Genomic DNA, 18,264 nt, shown 5'->3' on the forward strand with positions numbered 1-18,264 from the left:
AGTCACCCCCCCACCAACCACACCTCACACAGTCCCCCAACACACAATATACAGGAGTAAGGCTTTATTTTGAGCTATAATGCAATCACTTCTATATACACTATGCAAATGCACATAAATCAGGACAAAAATATTTTTTGAAATAAAGTTAAAATACATTATAGTAGATGTTTGATTTCTAGTATATGATTTGGGGGGTTTTGGGGTTCTAAGATGGCCACCTCTCCCCCCAAAAGGAGTACTTTCTGGGGGTAAAGGGAGGGACTTCCAATGGTTAGTGGTCAGGGTTAGGGGACTTCTGGACCCAAGATGGTGACCAGGCAATGGGGCACCTGTCAAGGGGCAGGGCTCCTGTTGCGTCCCTTGACAGCTCAACAAAGCTCATTAAGCGGCCCTCCAGCTGAAATAATTGCGCACCCCTGACATAGAGCAACCTTATAGCTGCTCAGATCAGTATAGGAGAGGTAGCATAAAGCTCCTGTACCTCTGATCCCCACTCTACTAAATGCTGTTCAAGCTGATCTGAAGATCTAGCCTTTCAGCCCATGAACGTTGTCCTCATCTGCTGGAATCTTCATTAGGACCGAAATATTTCTCATGTATTTTCCCTATATCTTGAGATTACTTCTTTGTAAGGCAGTCTGATAACCAAGCAACTGTGTTCTAGCACAGTTCAAGGAACTTTTCAGCAACTGTATTCCAGCAACTTTTCCAGCTCTCTCCCTGCCACAGGACCCTGCCCCCGTACCACAAAGGTGAATTTGGAAAGCAGGTTGAGATTGTAATTCCTTATCTATACATTAGCTTGCTGCTGTTTGTTTTGGCCCCATGACAAAGCCATGTGTCATCTCGTTTAACTAGGAAAAATTTTGCATACTGAAAAATAAAAAAGTCACATGATTTCCTTCCTTCCTTTCTTCCTTGACAGTATTGTTTTATGACAAGTCCTTCTTGTAAAAAAAAGGCAGACATGTCATTGATGCCTACTTTTTGGTGAAAAGATGCAACCTTTTTTTTTTCCCTAAAAAAAGAGATCTAAATTTAAGATGCATCTTACATACCAAAGCTACGTGATAAAAAGTAATTGAAATCTTTGTAATGAGTTGACTAAAATTCAGTCATATTTATGTTAAACTTTTTTCCATAATATTATCCTTTTTGAGGGAGAAAATGCATCTTATACACAATGTGTCTTATATAACAGAAAATACAGTGTATAACCTAATTTCTGTTTCCTCTGTTTTGTTGATACAAGTGAACATAGGGATCTCAAATTTCAATAGTATTTATCTGAGCAGTGGAAAATTAAATTTGATAATACAGTGTTTTTTGCACTTTATTTGAATTTGTCCTTTGTGCCACTGAGCAAAAAACATATTTTGGAACAGAAATTGTCCAAACTTGTACAAAATGAAATGCAGAAACTGCTTTTACTGAAATGAAATTCTCTTTGCTGTTGCCAAAAAAAGTAAGCAAAATGTTTGCTGCAGGATTGTTTGGTAGTTTTGGAGTGGTATGGCACCACTTCCTTGAATGCAGAGTTCTGATGTAGAGTTTGCTGGGGCTCCAGTTGCCAAATAAAAGAGATTACCAAATTTATAATTGTCATGCATCACTTCATAAATTCTGTGACAGATTATGGTACTGTGTAGCATTATTTTATCTCTGATGACTAGGTGTTTTGTGCTCATTTACAAAACTTATTTTTCCCATTTTTTAGAACATATAATTAGGATAATATTGCTATTTCATCCATCTTCTTCCTCCTCACCTACTGTTTAATTTTACAGTCTTCTCTCCCCTAGCAGTTTATTGCTTTCAGATTATTGTTTTGTTTTCAATAAGGGCTTTGTGTTTACCTTTGCAGCCTTGAACAATGAGCATTTTTTGAACATCAGTGATTCAAATTTACTGTTTGATAACCACTTGAATTCATCTTATTCCATCATCAGTACTGGGTTAAAGATAATAAATTGAATTGGAGTTGTTCATGATGAGGGGTTTTAAATACTTGAGTAAAGTCCTTTATTTTATGTATTTTATAATCTGTATTGTAGGACTTGTCTTTCCTCATTACCTTTATCTTTCTCAATTGGAGTTGTATGTAGTTTAATTTTCATTTGTGCAGAAGTAAAAACTATTTAATCCCTTGATAATTTTACGTAACTAAATAAAAACATCTTTGTAGACATTGCATTCATTCAGTTCCTTAAGTTTCTCAAAGTTATTAAAAGCCATCAAAGTAAAGAAAATGAGAGTAAAGATTTAAATAGTTATTTTAGTAGCAGTTAAACCCTTTTCTCCCCCAGACTTTCAATTGTGGGCTATTTTAGGTCAAGTATACTGTAGAACTACAAGACTAAACCCAGGGTTTTGAAGACCTCATATGCGGAAGAGCCTTCAAGTCTGTTGCATGTTCCTTTGATTCTTCCTGAGACCCAGAACACCACCATGACAATTCAGTCTTGCTTTCCAAGTGCTTCTTTTATGTACAGGCTGGTATGTACACTAAGGCAATATTTGCTTAAAACGTGCTAGGATTGGGAGCAAAACTACTGAAACAAAATGTTGGGAAGCTAACAAACCAAAGTAATAGACCTGTTCTTTGTTGAATAGTCCCACTTGTTATGCTACCATTTCACTGCCATTGCTTACAAGGGAAAATCTACCAAATGCTATGGATAAGGGCAAGGAAGCAGTTCACTGGAAAAACGGAGCAGATACAGATTTTACTTTGCATAGATTCCTGCAAAATCTAGTTATGTTGTATATACCATCCTCAGTCTAAATGTGGATCACTGGGTACTGCCTACTGAAGTCAGACCTGTTCTAACACCTCGTCACATGTTGGCCAAATTTTGTTCCTTAGTTATCTGCCACTTGTCAGCAAGATTATGAACATCAATGCTAAACTCAAGAATGTGTGTTAAATTATGGAAACATTTTCACTGAAACAGAGAAAGGTTTCTAACCATAGGACTTCAGATTTCTGTACAGACCAAAATAGGAGAAGCTTTCTAAAAAGTATTTAAAAACAAAAATTGGAGCATGCATTTAAGGTTGAAGATATAGTAGAGAAAACTGATGTAATGCATATAATGGTGTAAATGTACAAAAATATTGGTAAAGCATATGACAAATAGTGAATGAATTGGTGGAAAGGATGAAAATCCTCTACTGAATCCAAGATGGGTCTCTTGGGTGTTGTTCTTGATGGCTTTTTTTGGATCCAGTAGGTTTTAATCTTAGCAGAACTTCTTTTTAACTATAATTCTGTGAAAGCAGTCCTGAAACCAGAAATAAACTGCAGTTTTTAGGGCACTTTTTCCACTCTTGCTGAAATTATTATAATCAGAATTTCATTATTCAAAACACTCTGTAAGCTTGCTTGTGGAGAGAATCTCAATTACTTTATATATACCAGCGATTGCCAGTTTTTCCATTCAGGATGACATGTTTGTATGCTTCTAGTCATGCTATACATCAGAAATTTTGCCTTTTTAGCTTGCCATTTGTTGTCTTCATAAATTGTCCACAGTATATTATATTTAGTTTCTTACGGCATGTCAGGGTTGGTTTGGTTTTTTTACCAGTCCATTGTTTTATTTGCATATGTAACTTTGTATTCCATTTCATTCTCCTGTTGTCAGTCTTAATCTTCCTACATTTATCTCCTATTTTGTATCACTTAGAAAAATAATTTGTGTTTAGCATCTGTTACTATGTAAATTTCAAAGTTTTACTTTGCATTTCTAATACCCTTCTTTATCTGTTTTAGCATCTCCCTGTATTCTTCCCAGTGTTCTTTACTTCCTATTTTCTTGTAAGTATAGCATATTCTATTTTTCCCCTCAGTTCCTTATTGTCCTGTTTAAGAATGTGGAATTTATTGAAGCTACATCTCACTTCTGAAGAAACTATTTTAATTATCATCTAAATTTAGTCTGGCTTTTTCATCCCCCTACCAGGGGTACCTGATATTTGTCTAAAAACATTTTGTGTAATATCCTTTCACATGCACCATTATTTAAAATTCTGCAGCTTTCCCATAATAGTAATAAATTTAATTTTCACATCATATTTAATCATATTGTGGCCACTTGATTCTGTTGTCCTGTTTCTAATTTATTTATTCTTCTCTGTTCAGTAGTTGGAATCTGATCTGGACAGGTGGGTCCCTGACAAGTTTCAAGAAGCAGTCATTTAATTCATCCATCATCTCTGTCTCATCTGTACCACATTTTGAAACTGTTTCTAAATGAAAATCAGGCTGACAAATATACATACACTCAAAATCTTGCTAACTATGCCTATACATCTTTTACATTATGAAATAGTAATTCTTATGTCTCACTTTTAGGATTCACTCTTTCAGTCTTTTGGTGCCTTGGCTTGCTTTCCATTAATTCTTTCCCAGAACAAGAAGTAGCCTTACAGACACATACTAAATGTGTGGCTACGCAAGGCCTACATATCTTTGTAAGTCCTGCTGTGTGAGTTGTTGACAATCCTAGCATGCATTTATGAAACTCCCAACAAAGCTGTTATGAATCCCTTTCCATCTTAAATGATCAGGTTTAGAACCCCAAGTTTCCATTGCCTTCCAGCAACAAACTTGTCGAAACTTACTTGCGTTTCAGCTGCCAAAATTCTCACCAATTTCAAAATGATAGTTGCATCATTTTCACTTCCTGCTAGAAAAATTGTTACTACTTCCCCCTCCAAAGCATCATATTAACCTTATCCTACCATCTTTTCTTCAACTAAAAATGCTACCAGCAAAAGTTACAGAACCCATTTTGGACTGCTGTCCACCGTGCTTTGCACAGTGATGTACAAAGTGTCAGGGTTGGCCCTGTCTGTATTAAGGATTTAGACACCATATATAAAAACTGTCTTTAATTTTTAATACCCATTGCCATGGGTGCTTAACCTGTTTTATTTGTCTCATTCTTTCTGGAATTTGCTCTAACTCCTGTTTTTCCTCTGCCATTTGTAATTTCCTAATTTTTTAACAATGTACATGTATCTCTGTGAGGTAACGTTCTTTAGTAGTAATCTGAACTGGTCAGACACTGAAGTTTCATATTTGTGCATTATTATTGCTTAATATCAGTCATTCCTTTAAAATGCTAGGGGTTTTAGGCAGTGACGTAACTAGGGGTAGGCGAGAGGGGCACTAGTCCCAGGTGCCAGAACTACCTTCCCGCCCCTACAGAGTCTGTGGCCCGGCAGCAAGAGCATCTCCACAGGGTTGCTCTTATAACAGCAACCAGTGCAAGGACACTGTGCTGTTGCTGCTGCAAGAGCAAGGGCTAGCAGAGCACTTGATGGTGGCAGCTGAGAACCATTTTGGAGTTCACAGCATGGGTAAGACTCCTGTACCCACACGCTCTGTCCCCTAGCTCTTGGAAACTCCCTCTTCCCCACCACTCTCCCACAGGGTTTGCCCACAGTGCAATACCTGCTTGTTCGCTTTTAGCTTTTGGTAATTGCTTTATCGTTTCTTCTGCTTTTCTTCAGCTATTATTGCCAGTTGGTGCATCTTTAATTTAGATGCATACAGTAGTTGGAAAAGAGTCCAGCAGTCTACAAAATCAGCAGTTGCTTGAGAAGTAGACTAGGGTGTTGGATTAGAAGACAGATTTCTTGTCCTGGCTTGAATACTGCCTCACTCTTTGGACTCGGGGAGGTCACCAGCAGCATATATCTACACTGCATATTCCCTGTGGTGGTGGGGCAGGGGAAAGTGGAGGATCATGTGTTAACATAGTAAAATCTAATCATATCAATCATTTTTGTCCTGCGTCTGTAAAATCATTGCCCCTAGATCTTCCTGCATATTTTTACCCTCATTTCTGTGAAGAAAGAGGATTTTAACCATTACTGCAGTATCTGAACCATGTGCCTTTCCCCATTTTGGCATCTCTACTGCTGAACACCAATTAGGGACTTAAAAAACGCAAATATATGCATACACACATACTCTCGCATATACTTTTCTGTAGCTCCCACATAAACACATGGGCACCGCTTTGGATGTAGTTCTGAGCAGCAGGCAGTAACACAAAGCTCTGGCCACTTGGTTCCAAAAGAGCTGGGTTGACTAAGGACCAGGGCTGCTGCAGAAGCTGAGGACATCCATGCAGACAGCTCAAGTTCTGGGAGTTGTGAGTGGGGATCAACTCCTATTCTCCCCTGAAGGAACAACATGGAGAAATTTTGGTGAGAGGAAGTTAAGTGGGTTTCTTTTCCCCAATTCTCTTCTACAGATTTCTCCATGAAAGGGTACGCTCTATCCCGAGTGATAAAATCAGTGATGAGGGAGTTACTTTACTAATGTTTGGGAAAGTACATGGACGATTTAAATTGTAGCATGTACCAAGCATTATTATCATCGCATTAGCTCTTCACTTAAACTCATTTTGGCTTGCTTTTCAGCTCCAGATCTATTACCACATGAACTGGCATTCACTTTGAGACCCAGCTGCCAAATCACTTGGCCTCAATTTTTATAGTATTTTACCACTGAAACAAAAGTACTGGTCTGTTAATATGTCCCTAAAAATCTCGTGGATACAGAAAGTGCAAGTTTACATACTCTTAAGGTTGTACTGCTTACATGTACAACTAGGTTACTGCTTAGGTTGTACATGTACTGCTAATTGATGTGTGTCTTCCAATTTAGAGTCATTTACTATTCAGATCCCCAAGAGCCAGATAGTTGCGTATTTCAAAGTTGTAGCATCAAAAACTGGATTTTAAAAATCTACAGATTTGTAATTCAGAAGTTCCAAGTCTGTTCTTTGTGGACCACTTAGTGGGGTTCTGCTGAGAGATGTGTGGGTTGTGTCTGCTTATTTTCAGCTACTAAGCTGCATTCAAAAAACAGCAGAAAATGTAACTACCATTTACCTAATACATCTTCTCAGTATAGGTGCTACTCACATAGGTGTGGAACAGAAGTCCTTAACATAGGACCAGGTCCTGCAGAGGGTGGAGGTGAGGGATTTCACTTCTGGGATACTCCTTGCGCCCTGCCTCCCCTCCTCTTTGAACAGCAATTCCTGATAGACCTTCTGTGGTGCTTGAGGTGCTCTAAGAGCTCCTTTAATGATGACTTTGGTTCCTTTACCCAGACATGAGTTTTACAAAAATGTTGGAAATTTTTATAAATAACTTAAATGTGCACCAGAGTATTTACTTCTGAAACTGGGGTGAGACTTCTTTTTTGCTAGTCATGCCACAAAGGCAAGTTTTCAGTCATCTTGAATAAAAATCTAAAATACCAGAACGCTAATTATTTTTTGTATTTAGTAGTATTTTGGCAGTTTATTTAAGTTTATTTCAGCTGTTGTTTGGTATGGTTTACCAAAAAAACCCACTCAAAAATTAATTTAACACCCAGGAAAAGGGAGGCAAAAACCTTTCAGTGTTACTTACTGGCATTGATAAAAAGTTAACACTGTATGGTGATTTGACTATTTTAACTAAGTTTTTAGAAATATCATTAACTTGTACATAACAGTGCAAATGTCTACTTCTGAGTTAGCAAAATCAATCAGAGATTTGTTTTTAAGCATGTTACCTAATTTCATTAATAAAATTAGCCCTTCTATCTCTATAGGTATAATTCAGCATAATTTTAAAAAGGATCAATCCAAAATATTGTAGATAAGACAAATATGTAACTTTATTGTTTCCACCTATGTATTTTAAATGCCCAAACTGAGGTAAATGTATTTAAATTTAGGAGAGAAAAATCAGCATAAGGTGCATGCAGTAAGAAACAACATTTTGGGGTCAGAGAAGTTCTGATTAACTTCCTTTCTGGTAAAGAGAGAGAGACAAAATACATTATCCATGCCACACCCTTGACATTAAACACCAAGTGCATCATGAAAGCCTACAATAGGGGGTCCTGACAACTGGGTCTGGCATTTAATCCCAACATGCCAGGCTGGGCAGGGGTAATGCCAGGATTATGAGGCCCAATTGCAGTGCATAGTGAGCAGGAGGGGGTAGGGCTGGGCCCCCAGGACCCAATCCTGGCACCTAGGGGACAGGAGGGGATGGTGCCAGGTCCCTAGGACTCAATCCCAGCATGCAAGGCTGGGGGGCTGGCCTGGCTCACAGGTGAGTTCCCTGTCATTCATCTGGCCTATGGGGCCAAAAGGTTAAGCACCACTGGCCTACAGCTTACAAAATTGAAGACAGCCAATTGTACTGCCATCCTTAAACTGTATCATTGCAAGGTGTAGATATGCTCTATTAATACTGTGATATCATACCAGGGAGAAAAGCTAGTTTTACTTTTGCAGTGAAGCTAGTTTCACTTTTGCTAGTTTCACTTATAACAGTGCATTTTGGTGTGGAACACAGGTTTTGCTTGCTTTATGCTGTACATGCGTTCCTGGAAATCAGCGCATAACTCAAATTAGCATAAAGGGAACCAACTTTACAATGTAACAAATAGGGATACATTCCAAGACCTCGATTGTACTGACCCCCAGACCCATTTCAACCACTTTTCCCAGACAGTTTTGGTACTCACCAACAGCAGACAGTACACACAAGCACAGGGTATTATCATAACTACGGAAACCCGTGTCACAGGCAACGAGTGAGGAGCACGGATCCACACAGGAGACTATATTTTGGTGTGCGTCACTCCCACAATGCACTGCACAAAGCAGCTGCCTTCAGGCTTCCACCACACCAGTCGTATAAGAGTGAATTTACCTCGCATATAACAAATTTTTGGTATAGAAAAGGTAATCGCATAAGAGCAAATTCATATATACAGAACCCGCATAAAGTGAGGAAAACCTGTACACTACTCCAGATGCACTACTCCAGACACTGCTGTCGGCAGAAAAGGACCCGGGGGTTACAGTGGACAGTAAAATGGATATGAGTTATGCTGGGCTGCATTAGCAGGAGTGTTGCCAGCTGATTGAGGAAGTAATTATTCCCCTCTATTCAGCTCTGGTGAGGCCACATCTGGAGTACTGTGTGCAGTTTTGGTCCCCACACTACAGAAAGGATGTGGACAAGTTAGAAGCAGTCTAACAGAGGGCAACAAAAATGATTATGGCGCTGGGGCACATGACTTCTGAGAAGAGACTGAGGGAATGGGGCTTATTTAGTCTGCAGAAAAGACTGGGGGGATTTGATAGCAGCCTTTAACTACTTGAAGGGTGGTTCCATAGAGGATGGAGCTAGACTGTTCTCAGTGGTGACAGCTGATAAAACAAGGAGCTGTGGTCTCAAGTTGCAGTTTAGCTTGGATGTTTTGGTTGGATTTTAGGAAAAACTTTTCTCACTGGAATTGTAGTAAAGCATTGGAACAGGTTACCTAGCAAGGTTGTGGAATCTTCATCCTTGAAGGTTTTTGAGGCCTGACTCAACAAAGCCTTGGATGGGATGATTTAGTTAGTGATGGTCTTGGTTTGAGCAGGGGGTTGGACTGGATGATCTCCTGAGGTCCCTTCCAGCCCAAATTTTCCATGATTTTATATGCCATGGGAATGTAAATTGGATGGAACAGAATAAAAATCTATTCTGCGTATTTCTTTAACATGTCTTGAGGAGAACTATTCCATAGGGCTATTTTATTCATTTTGGAAGGAAAAACTACCTGCAACCACACATTTGTCACAGTAAAAATGGCCCAATGTCGCACTAAAAAATGGAGCAAAAATGTCAGATCTGGAACAAAAAAATGTTCCTGTTAAAGCAGAAATTTCTTTGTCCTGGGAAGGCTTTCCAGGCCAAATGTAATGTGTGGACAGGTATTCTTGTCTGCCAGTATTTCACTGTCCCAACACTACTTCCTCCCCAAAGAGGGAGGGGCAGAGAGATGGGAGCTGTCAAGGCCCACAGAAATTGAAGTTGGAGGCGGCCAATTTAAATCATCTGGCCTGTGTGAGATTGATTGTGTTATAGTCGTATATGGTTGCCATTTTTTATAAATGTTCCCATAGAAATTTGTTCCATTAGCATGTGTGCAGTAAGGAATGTTTAGGGTTTTCCTTCCCATTTAAACCAAAATGTATTTCAAAAATTAAGAAATGGGCAGCTTCATTTGGATAAATGCAGTTTCTGCACATGCATCTTAATATTTTATCCCAAAATTTATCCTGAGTGTATATTGACAGTGTAGCACAATATTCAGTTTTGAATAATTTGAAGGAGCTATAGCCAGAGAGCAGAGAGCAGATGGCATCTTTCTTTTCTTGTTTGCAGCTTTATAGTTTAACATGAGTTCCTTGAAAAGATTGCTGGTAGCATGGCTGTTTTGTGCACCAGATCAGTATTTGTATGCAGGAACTATAGAGTCATAGTACAAACCTGCAAATTGTATCTGACTGTTATTCCAAAACAAAACTATTTTCATCAAATATATATAGTAAAAGGTTGTTTAAATATCTCTTTATTTGTATATACACAAATTTCTTTTTAATAATATAAAAGGAAAACTATAAACTTAGTTTAATCCTGAAATGCAAGTATTACAGTAATTGGGACTTTCTTTTAAGACAAAATGGAGGATACACAAAGTATCGCTTTCTTGGTGTAGACAGGATATGGACAGAGTGCTTTGTGAAGTCAGCATCGAGAATCTGTGCAAGTATGCACAGTAACTTCAAGAAGTGTTAACAGAAGTGAAAAAAATACTTGAAAGTGGTTGACATTAGCATTACTGTACCATCTCTTAAGACTGGAGTCCTATAGGCTCAAATACTTTACAAAAAGACAGGAAGAAAGAGTTCAGTCCTAAAGATCATTCCATCTTCATTGAATAAGCAGGAAAAGGGAAATGGACTGTATAAAGACAATACTCACATACAACGCTTGCCATTTTTGTTTTGCAAAATATTACTTCTGTGTTTGCACCATGCTGTTCTATATATGGAAAACACTTCAAAAACTGAAATGTAAATATAGTTACTCAAGACAAAGCAGGAAAAGTTTTAATTGGTTGTTTCTGATAAGGTTATGGGTTGCTAATTTACATTGGCCTAGAGCAGGACTGTCCAACTGGCACAGCCCACAAGTGCTTAATTTGTGATTGGCAGGCTCCCACCTGAGCACCATTCCCTCCCATTACTCCTGCTGCAGCTAGAGACATATAGTTTGCCACGCTGGGCAGAGTTGGGGGACAAGGATCATTTCAGTTCCCTTTGGTTTGAGGAGAGACGCACAGGGAAGTTGGATTCCTAATTTCCGTTGAAAGTCAGTGGATTTTTCTGCAATCTCGTATCTGTTTGTACCTTTGAAAATCTCCCCCCTTTATTTCTCTAGTTCACAAAATGTGGCCCGCAGGCCAAATGCAGCACACAGACCCTTTTGATGTGGCCTACCACACAGGACTGCCTCTTATAAATGGCCTTTTGGGGTGAAGCTTTGGAAATACCTGCTTAAGGATGTATGCATGTACTAGAAATTACCATGTAAAAAGTTGGGTCATTTAGCTCTTCATTGTATTGTTATTGCATCTTTATGTATGTGTGTTGTATTCTCATTTAATCAGGACTTCGGGGGGAGGGGAGAGGCTCTATTAGCAAGGCCCAGTGGCTGCTATGGCAGAAAAAGGTACTGGGATTTGGATAAACTGTGTGTGGGTTTTTTATAGTGTTCTCTGCCAGCAGGCATCTGATGTTTCAGTTGCTCACTCCTAGAAGTACAAAAGGAGTTTCCTTCCTTGTGCTGTTTCAGAGCTTGCTTGGTTGCGGTACAATGGGAATAAGAAATAGAGAAGACATTGTGGCTGCTTTCTGCTACTTATGCTTCTTTCTAACTTCTGTATTTTGTGATCTCCTTCTTTTTGAATTATACCAGTGCTTGCCATAACTGCTGCTCATAGCTTTTATAACAAGCAGCAACCATTGCATAGAAATAGTAACTTACTGGGTTGCAGTGTTCTGAATAGCAGCTACAAAACAGAATAAATGGTTTTATTTTCACTCTGCATTCATATGGCAGGACTTTGAACAGAAGGGTCACAGCAGTCTAAATCTGTCATTGGGAAGATCCCACTGCATTGATTAATGCTTGACTTGTGTTCAGAAGATTATCTTTATCTATAAGGGTTAAAATTTTAAATTAATTCTTCATTAATTAATAAGGGACTTGGGAAATGGAGTTTATTTAGTCTCCTCTCCACCCCAGCCCTTTTTTATAAGATCAGGAACTAATAGTGTATCCAGTGAAGAAGGACTGAAATAAAGAAAGCTTTCTGTTTGTTATCAAATAACTTCTTTATAAATTGTTTAAAATACTGCTATGATATCAAGCAACCTGAAACTAAATGGCCTCAAAAAATCTTACCTTAATTTTGTAAATATAATTCAAAGATTTTTCTGTGGTTTATGTGCTTAATTCCTTTGTACCTATTTGCTACAGCAGATGGCTAATGTCACTTCAGGACTCTGGTGTAACTGGACTAATGTTTGCCTGTTTTTACTTAGAACAAAATACAGCATTACCCAGAATTTCTGTAATCCATTTTTTCAGTTTCAGGGTCAAAAGCCGAGAAAAAATACTTTCCGTCTCAAGATGCAGAAAATCCAAGTGGATATTGTGGTGGTGATCTATAACCAACAAGTCTTAATAGATCCTTAACCAGTATTTTTAATCAATGATGGCAATTTTCTGCTGAACAGCAGTTGTGAAAAAATACAGTTTTTCCTGAAGCCAGAGAGTTTGTTGTCCTAGTCCATTATAAATCTGAGGGTTTATTTTAAAGGTTAAAAATAGAGGACTTTTAAAACATGGATCTCTTTCTATTTAAGTACAGTGGTCCAGTTCTGTGTTTTGTGATTTTAAACCTTAGTTATCATCCAGCACTGTGAAATATGTATAACTTGCTAATGTCTATTGTTATTAAGCATAGGAATTGCTCTTTGACATTCTTATCTTTTATCTTATTCTGACACTAGTCAGTCTACATTGCTAAAGATTGTTTTAAAAAGATGTTACCTCTTGAATGTCAAAAGCTATTTTTGATAGGAAAATAAATCTTTTGTTTTTTCTAATTCTGTCATCTTTGGATTTTCATGCGTTTAACCATTGGTACGACAAATTCAGCCAAACTTTATATTGAGATTTAGAAAGTAGGGGTCATTTGAGTTGTACTGATTTATCCTGCATTGATTTACCCTTCATATTGAAGACAGCCATTGCAAATACTCATACCATTTCATTTTGAATTCCTAATGAAAATGGGATGCAAATTTGTTCTTGCAACTATACCACTGAAATGTCTGTAGAACTGTGATCACCATAGGGTGTTTTAAAAGATGGGGAAAGAAGCTGAAGTAAGCCTCTACAAGTGATTTCACACTTTTTTCTGTTGAAACAAAAATGTGATAAACTGTAGAAAACAGAGGAACAAATGTGTGTGTTGTGAGACAGTATAAAATATTAATATTCCACATCACTTTATTACTCTCTCTTCTAAGAATAGTCCACAAATGGAATTCATTGTTTCAGTATCGTCCCTTAGAACAGTTGGGGGAAAAAATCTTGAATTCTCTATCTTCTCCACAAAGTGTTACTAGGAGAGGTGTATAGATTGCTAATGGGGAAGGCAAGACATTAAAATACAATGTTTTATTTGAATAGCACTTTTGATAGGCAGCTTACAAAATTAATCATCTTTTGAATTTTTTAGTTGGAGGGATTTTTATTTGCAATTTTCATAAGTGTTCTTCATTTATTTTCAAAGGATATGTGCATCTGAAAGAGAAAAGTAAGAAAGCAAATGAGAAACCGCTACTTCAGATATAGTGAATTATTCCAAAAGAAATTTCAGGGATTAAATATAATCCTCCACTGAGTTTTTATTATTAGCTTGTCTATAGGTTCTTTTTAGCTATTCCTGTTGAGACTATAATTTGTGTAATTATGGATCCTGTGGGTACTTTTGTGGGATCTGGGACATAGTTTTTAAATATTTTGACATACAGGTTTTTATCATAGTTTAAACAAGAAAATACGAAAAAGCTTTCAGATTGTTATGCTTGTGGTATACCTTTCCAGTCTTCCTGTCCCTAAAGTTTTAGCTTTGAGATTTCAAATGTGCAATATGCAAACAAAATTATGTGCTGAAAAACATCCCTTGATTTATTTGACATGGGAATCTCTCCTAACTTCCCTTCCATCTCCTACAAAGGCTAATTATTCATCATGTAATTTCTAAAATGGAATGTAGAAGAACCTGATACCTTTTGCAGCATATGGCGTGGAGCTATTCACTTGCATCCCCTCAAATTTCACAAGTTTAAATCACTTTGATCAAGATCAGAAAAGCCAAGCATTACATGCATCAGTTTGAGGGCATTGGTTATTTAGGTGTTTCTCTTTCACTAAGAACATGTTTTATGTTCCTCAATTTCTACATTCCTTTAAAGATTATCATTCCTTATTTGGCCTTATTAAGCCAGCGGTTCTGTTTGATTATACTGAAGTAGTCATTTTTGTCAGGAGAAACAAAAATTTCAGTTTCTCCTTTGTTTTTTGGCTTTGAAGGTGTTGGTCCACTTATAGAGAAAAGGGAAAGCAAATTGCTTTAGCTAGTACTTCCTTATATAATTTCTCTGTATTCTTAAATATGTGTTAATTGTGATACTAGCAAAACTCTCAAGAAAAATCTATATCCTTTAGGAATTATCAAATAAGGATGATTGGCTCATTTCTCCATTTTAAATGCTTAGGTGCCTTCATACTTTTTGCATTTTGCATTCAGTTGTGGTTTTCTTGCACAGCTGTACCTTTTCTGTGCTCTAGTGACATCCAGAGAAGTGGCAGAGAAAAAAAAGGTTCTTGTTTTCTTGCGTGTTTTCATAGTATGCTTTGACTGACACGGTTTCATGGCAATAGGGCTTTCCCAGGTACTGAACTAAGCAAACAGGACTTAATGGAATGCTGTTTCAAACTCTTTTACAGGTACATCCACTTTTATGGAAGCATTAGCAGCCAATGGTACCACCAACCTCCAAACATCTGTAACAGGAGTGACAGCCAGCAAACGAAGATTTATTGATGATAGGAGAGACCAGCCTTTTGATAAGAGGCTACGCTTCAGTGTGAGACAAACAGAAAGTGCTTACCGGTACAGAGACATTGTTGTCAGGAAACAAGATGGATTCACACACATTTTGCTATCAACAAAATCATCTGAGAACAATTCACTAAATCCAGAGGTTAGTGTGTTTGTTAGTTTTTAGAGGCCGTAGAGGGTTGGGCTTTGAATATATATATATATTTAACATCTATTGCTAGAGTAATATTAGTTCTGAAAAAAAAATTTTAAACCTGCTGGTGGTTCACTGAATTCTAGAAGTGCCAGCATTAGTGTATTTATAGTAGCTTACATTGGGATATATACTAGTTTCTTGCCTCTTAAAAACTGAATTTTGGCTGAATATTGTTTATTTGACTGAATATTTAGATTTTCTGTCTTTCATAATATAGTTCGGTGGTTTTAAGTGCAATATGAAAAACAAACTTTATACTAAATTAAAGTTCTTTTTCTGAACTGGTTGCATATGCCACCTGCTGTTCAAATTATAGAAATGCTGAATGAATGCTATACATGGAGACAAAACCTACTAGATCTCTTCCTCATGATTGCTTTATTTTAGCTTATACAATTGTGCTGATCAAAATTGTGTTTAAGGTATATTGTTTACCTCTTTTATCTTTGGACAATGAAAAATTTAAATGTATTCAGAACATGACCTGCAGCAGAATTTGCAAATTTCCCTGTTCCTAGGGAAATGTGCAGGAATGTAACAGTTCACTCAGATCTGTCAAAAAAGGAAGAGGAGTGTTACTTTTAAATAACGTAATAAAAAGATTCTGACGAATTTAATTCCTGCTGATTTTCAGGTTATGAAGGAAGTCCAAAGTGCACTGAGTACAGCAGCTGCAGATGACAGTAAACTTGTGCTGTTCAGTGCAGTTGGTAGTGTCTTCTGCTGTGGTCTTGATTTTATTTATTTTATACGGCGTTTAACAGATGATAGAAAAAGGGAAAGCACTAAGATGGCAGAAGCTATTCGGTACGTAAAATTGCTTTTAGTCATTTACATGTTACTGTTTTTCATTGTCTAAACTAAGTTATTTTTAACTTATCCTCTTGATTTAAAAAAATATAACTATATTCTCCTTTATAGGCTTTAAGTCAACCAGGTTTTAACCATTCCCTTGTCATGTGATACAGCGTGCAGAACTTTTTTAATACTTGTCCAGTTCTGTTCAAGTTTACTGAATGTAAATAGCTACTTACTGCATTAAAACTGGATATGAAAAATTGTATCTTTGTTCATGATAAAAATATAAAGGTGGGTTCATAATAGAAATACCTCAAATGTGAGGTTCCTGTTAAAACATAATTTTTTAAAAATGTGATTAATCTGATATGCCACAACACTTAAGTGCACTTGAAGAGTAAACTAGAGAAGGTTCATAAAAAAGAATGATAGCTTTTTAGATGGATAGCTTATTTTTTTTCTAAGCAGTGGCCTAATGATAGCTGCCAAAATCTGTTTCAATGAATGTATGTAGTCTTTTAAAAATTAAAATAAGTATTATGAAGAAATCATGATGCTAAGAAAGAAATTCCCTGTGGGTTATTTGAATATTGTGTCTTATAACATTTCCAGAATTATTTCTCCCTATGTACTTTCGTAAATTTTACTTTTTGGTTACTTAAACATTGCATGAAGCAAAATACACTGACAGTATATAGAAATCACCCCTTTAATTCATTTTTTGCTCTCTGAATTAAAGAAAAAATTGTTTTTATATCATTGGTGATTATGCATGTGATGATTTAGTGGAAGCACTCTGGAGTTCGCTCAGTTTAATGTGAGACTGCCTTATGGGACCTAGGCTTCTTTTTTAGCCTTTGGAAGGCACTTTTCTCTTCTCTTTCAACATAGAAAACTGTCTCTGAAGATTTTTACTTTCATATTTCACTTACATGTGTTATAATTAAATTGTACTAGTGAATGATTTATATGATTAGTTAGTTCATTAGTGATTTTGTTTATCCAGTCACTTTTTAAAAACTTGACTGTATGCATCTTCACCATGTTTACTATGACTCTTCCCCATGAGAGGCCTCCATTTTTAAAACACCCATACTACAGAGCTATAGCTCAGCAAGGCAAACCCTTCTTGTTCCTGATTATTCCATGTTAACGTGAACATGAGCAAGGGATATGCAAGGTTCTTGTGTATTTCTGCCAGTTTAAAGCTCTTACAGTTTTAACTTAACCCTCCATTAACTTTCCCATATTCTTCTATCCCTGACAAGCAGCGCTTAGGAGTGCTGTAGCATATGTGCATGTGGTATTGACCTGCTGAATACCTGGGTGAAAAACTGATGAACGTATTACTTTAATTGGAGGAGCAAAGATAGAACCCTCAACAATTCAACGAAGAGGGTTGGAAAAGATGTATTGATTTTGACAGGCCTGAAGATAAGAGCATCACCATTTCAATGTAAAAAGTACTTAACAAAACCCCACCTGTCTCCTCGTGACAGAAATATAGGGCTACTATGGCTTGTTAATGTGGCACGGTTACTTTGGACTAAAGTACAGTGTGAATTTAAAGCATTTATAGCTACCTGCTCATGGGGGAGATTCTCATTGCAGAATAAAAGTGTACTGCTTTTGGTTTAGCTTGGTCAACTTCCAAAATCTATTAATGTACTCATTCAGGTTTTCTATATTTATCCTTTGTTGGGGGTGGAGGTAGTGCTATGACCAACTGCACTAAGATTTTGGGTTGAAATAAAGAATTTTAATATAATGTTAATTTTGAGTGGTCAGGATGGAAGGGGTAGAGAAACAAGGTGGAAATGAAAATGATGGTGGTCCTGAGAAATTAAATCTTCCTAAAATACTTTAATTTTGGTACCAACTGTAACCCAATTACATCAAAGTTGTACTTTGTTTTCTAGCATCTGCAATGTACTGATGAAGCATTATTACTTTGAACCAAATTCTTATTTTTTTAGATACTTTTTATCTTCATTTGAAGGAAACCATGAAAAAGAAAAGGAACGTTTGTGCATTTCTTCTGGTAGAAATGGGATGAGAATGTCCATTGAGATTAATTGGGCAGTCAGCTTTCCACCATACTTACAAGTCACATAAAGTCTACTTCTGTTCTGGGATCAGACCTAAAACCTAAACAGATCTCAAAGAAGGAGTTTTTTTAATAATTCTGCCAAATGCAAAATAA

General features: G+C 37.0%; 1 protein-coding gene across 3 annotated transcripts in view; it reads left to right on the forward strand.

Annotated features, from left to right (window-relative positions):
* The window catches only part of CDYL (chromodomain Y like), a 161,437-nt gene that overhangs the window by 132,180 nt on the left and 10,993 nt on the right, over positions 1-18,264 (forward strand). For 2 of the 3 annotated variants that reach the window (XM_025205997.1, XM_025205999.1), the window contains exons 3-5: positions 3,779-3,823; positions 14,953-15,209; positions 15,898-16,070. In XM_025205997.1, coding sequence (XP_025061782.1) covers positions 3,779-3,823; positions 14,953-15,209; positions 15,898-16,070 — 475 coding nt within the window. The remainder of the gene's footprint in view (positions 1-3,778; positions 3,824-14,952; positions 15,210-15,897; positions 16,071-18,264) is intronic. The other variant, XM_025205998.1, reaches the window with a different exon arrangement.

This window comes from Alligator sinensis, unplaced genomic scaffold, assembly GCF_000455745.1.
Source record: "Alligator sinensis unplaced genomic scaffold, ASM45574v1 scaffold220_1, whole genome shotgun sequence".
NCBI classification, from domain to species: domain Eukaryota; kingdom Metazoa; phylum Chordata; order Crocodylia; family Alligatoridae; genus Alligator; species Alligator sinensis.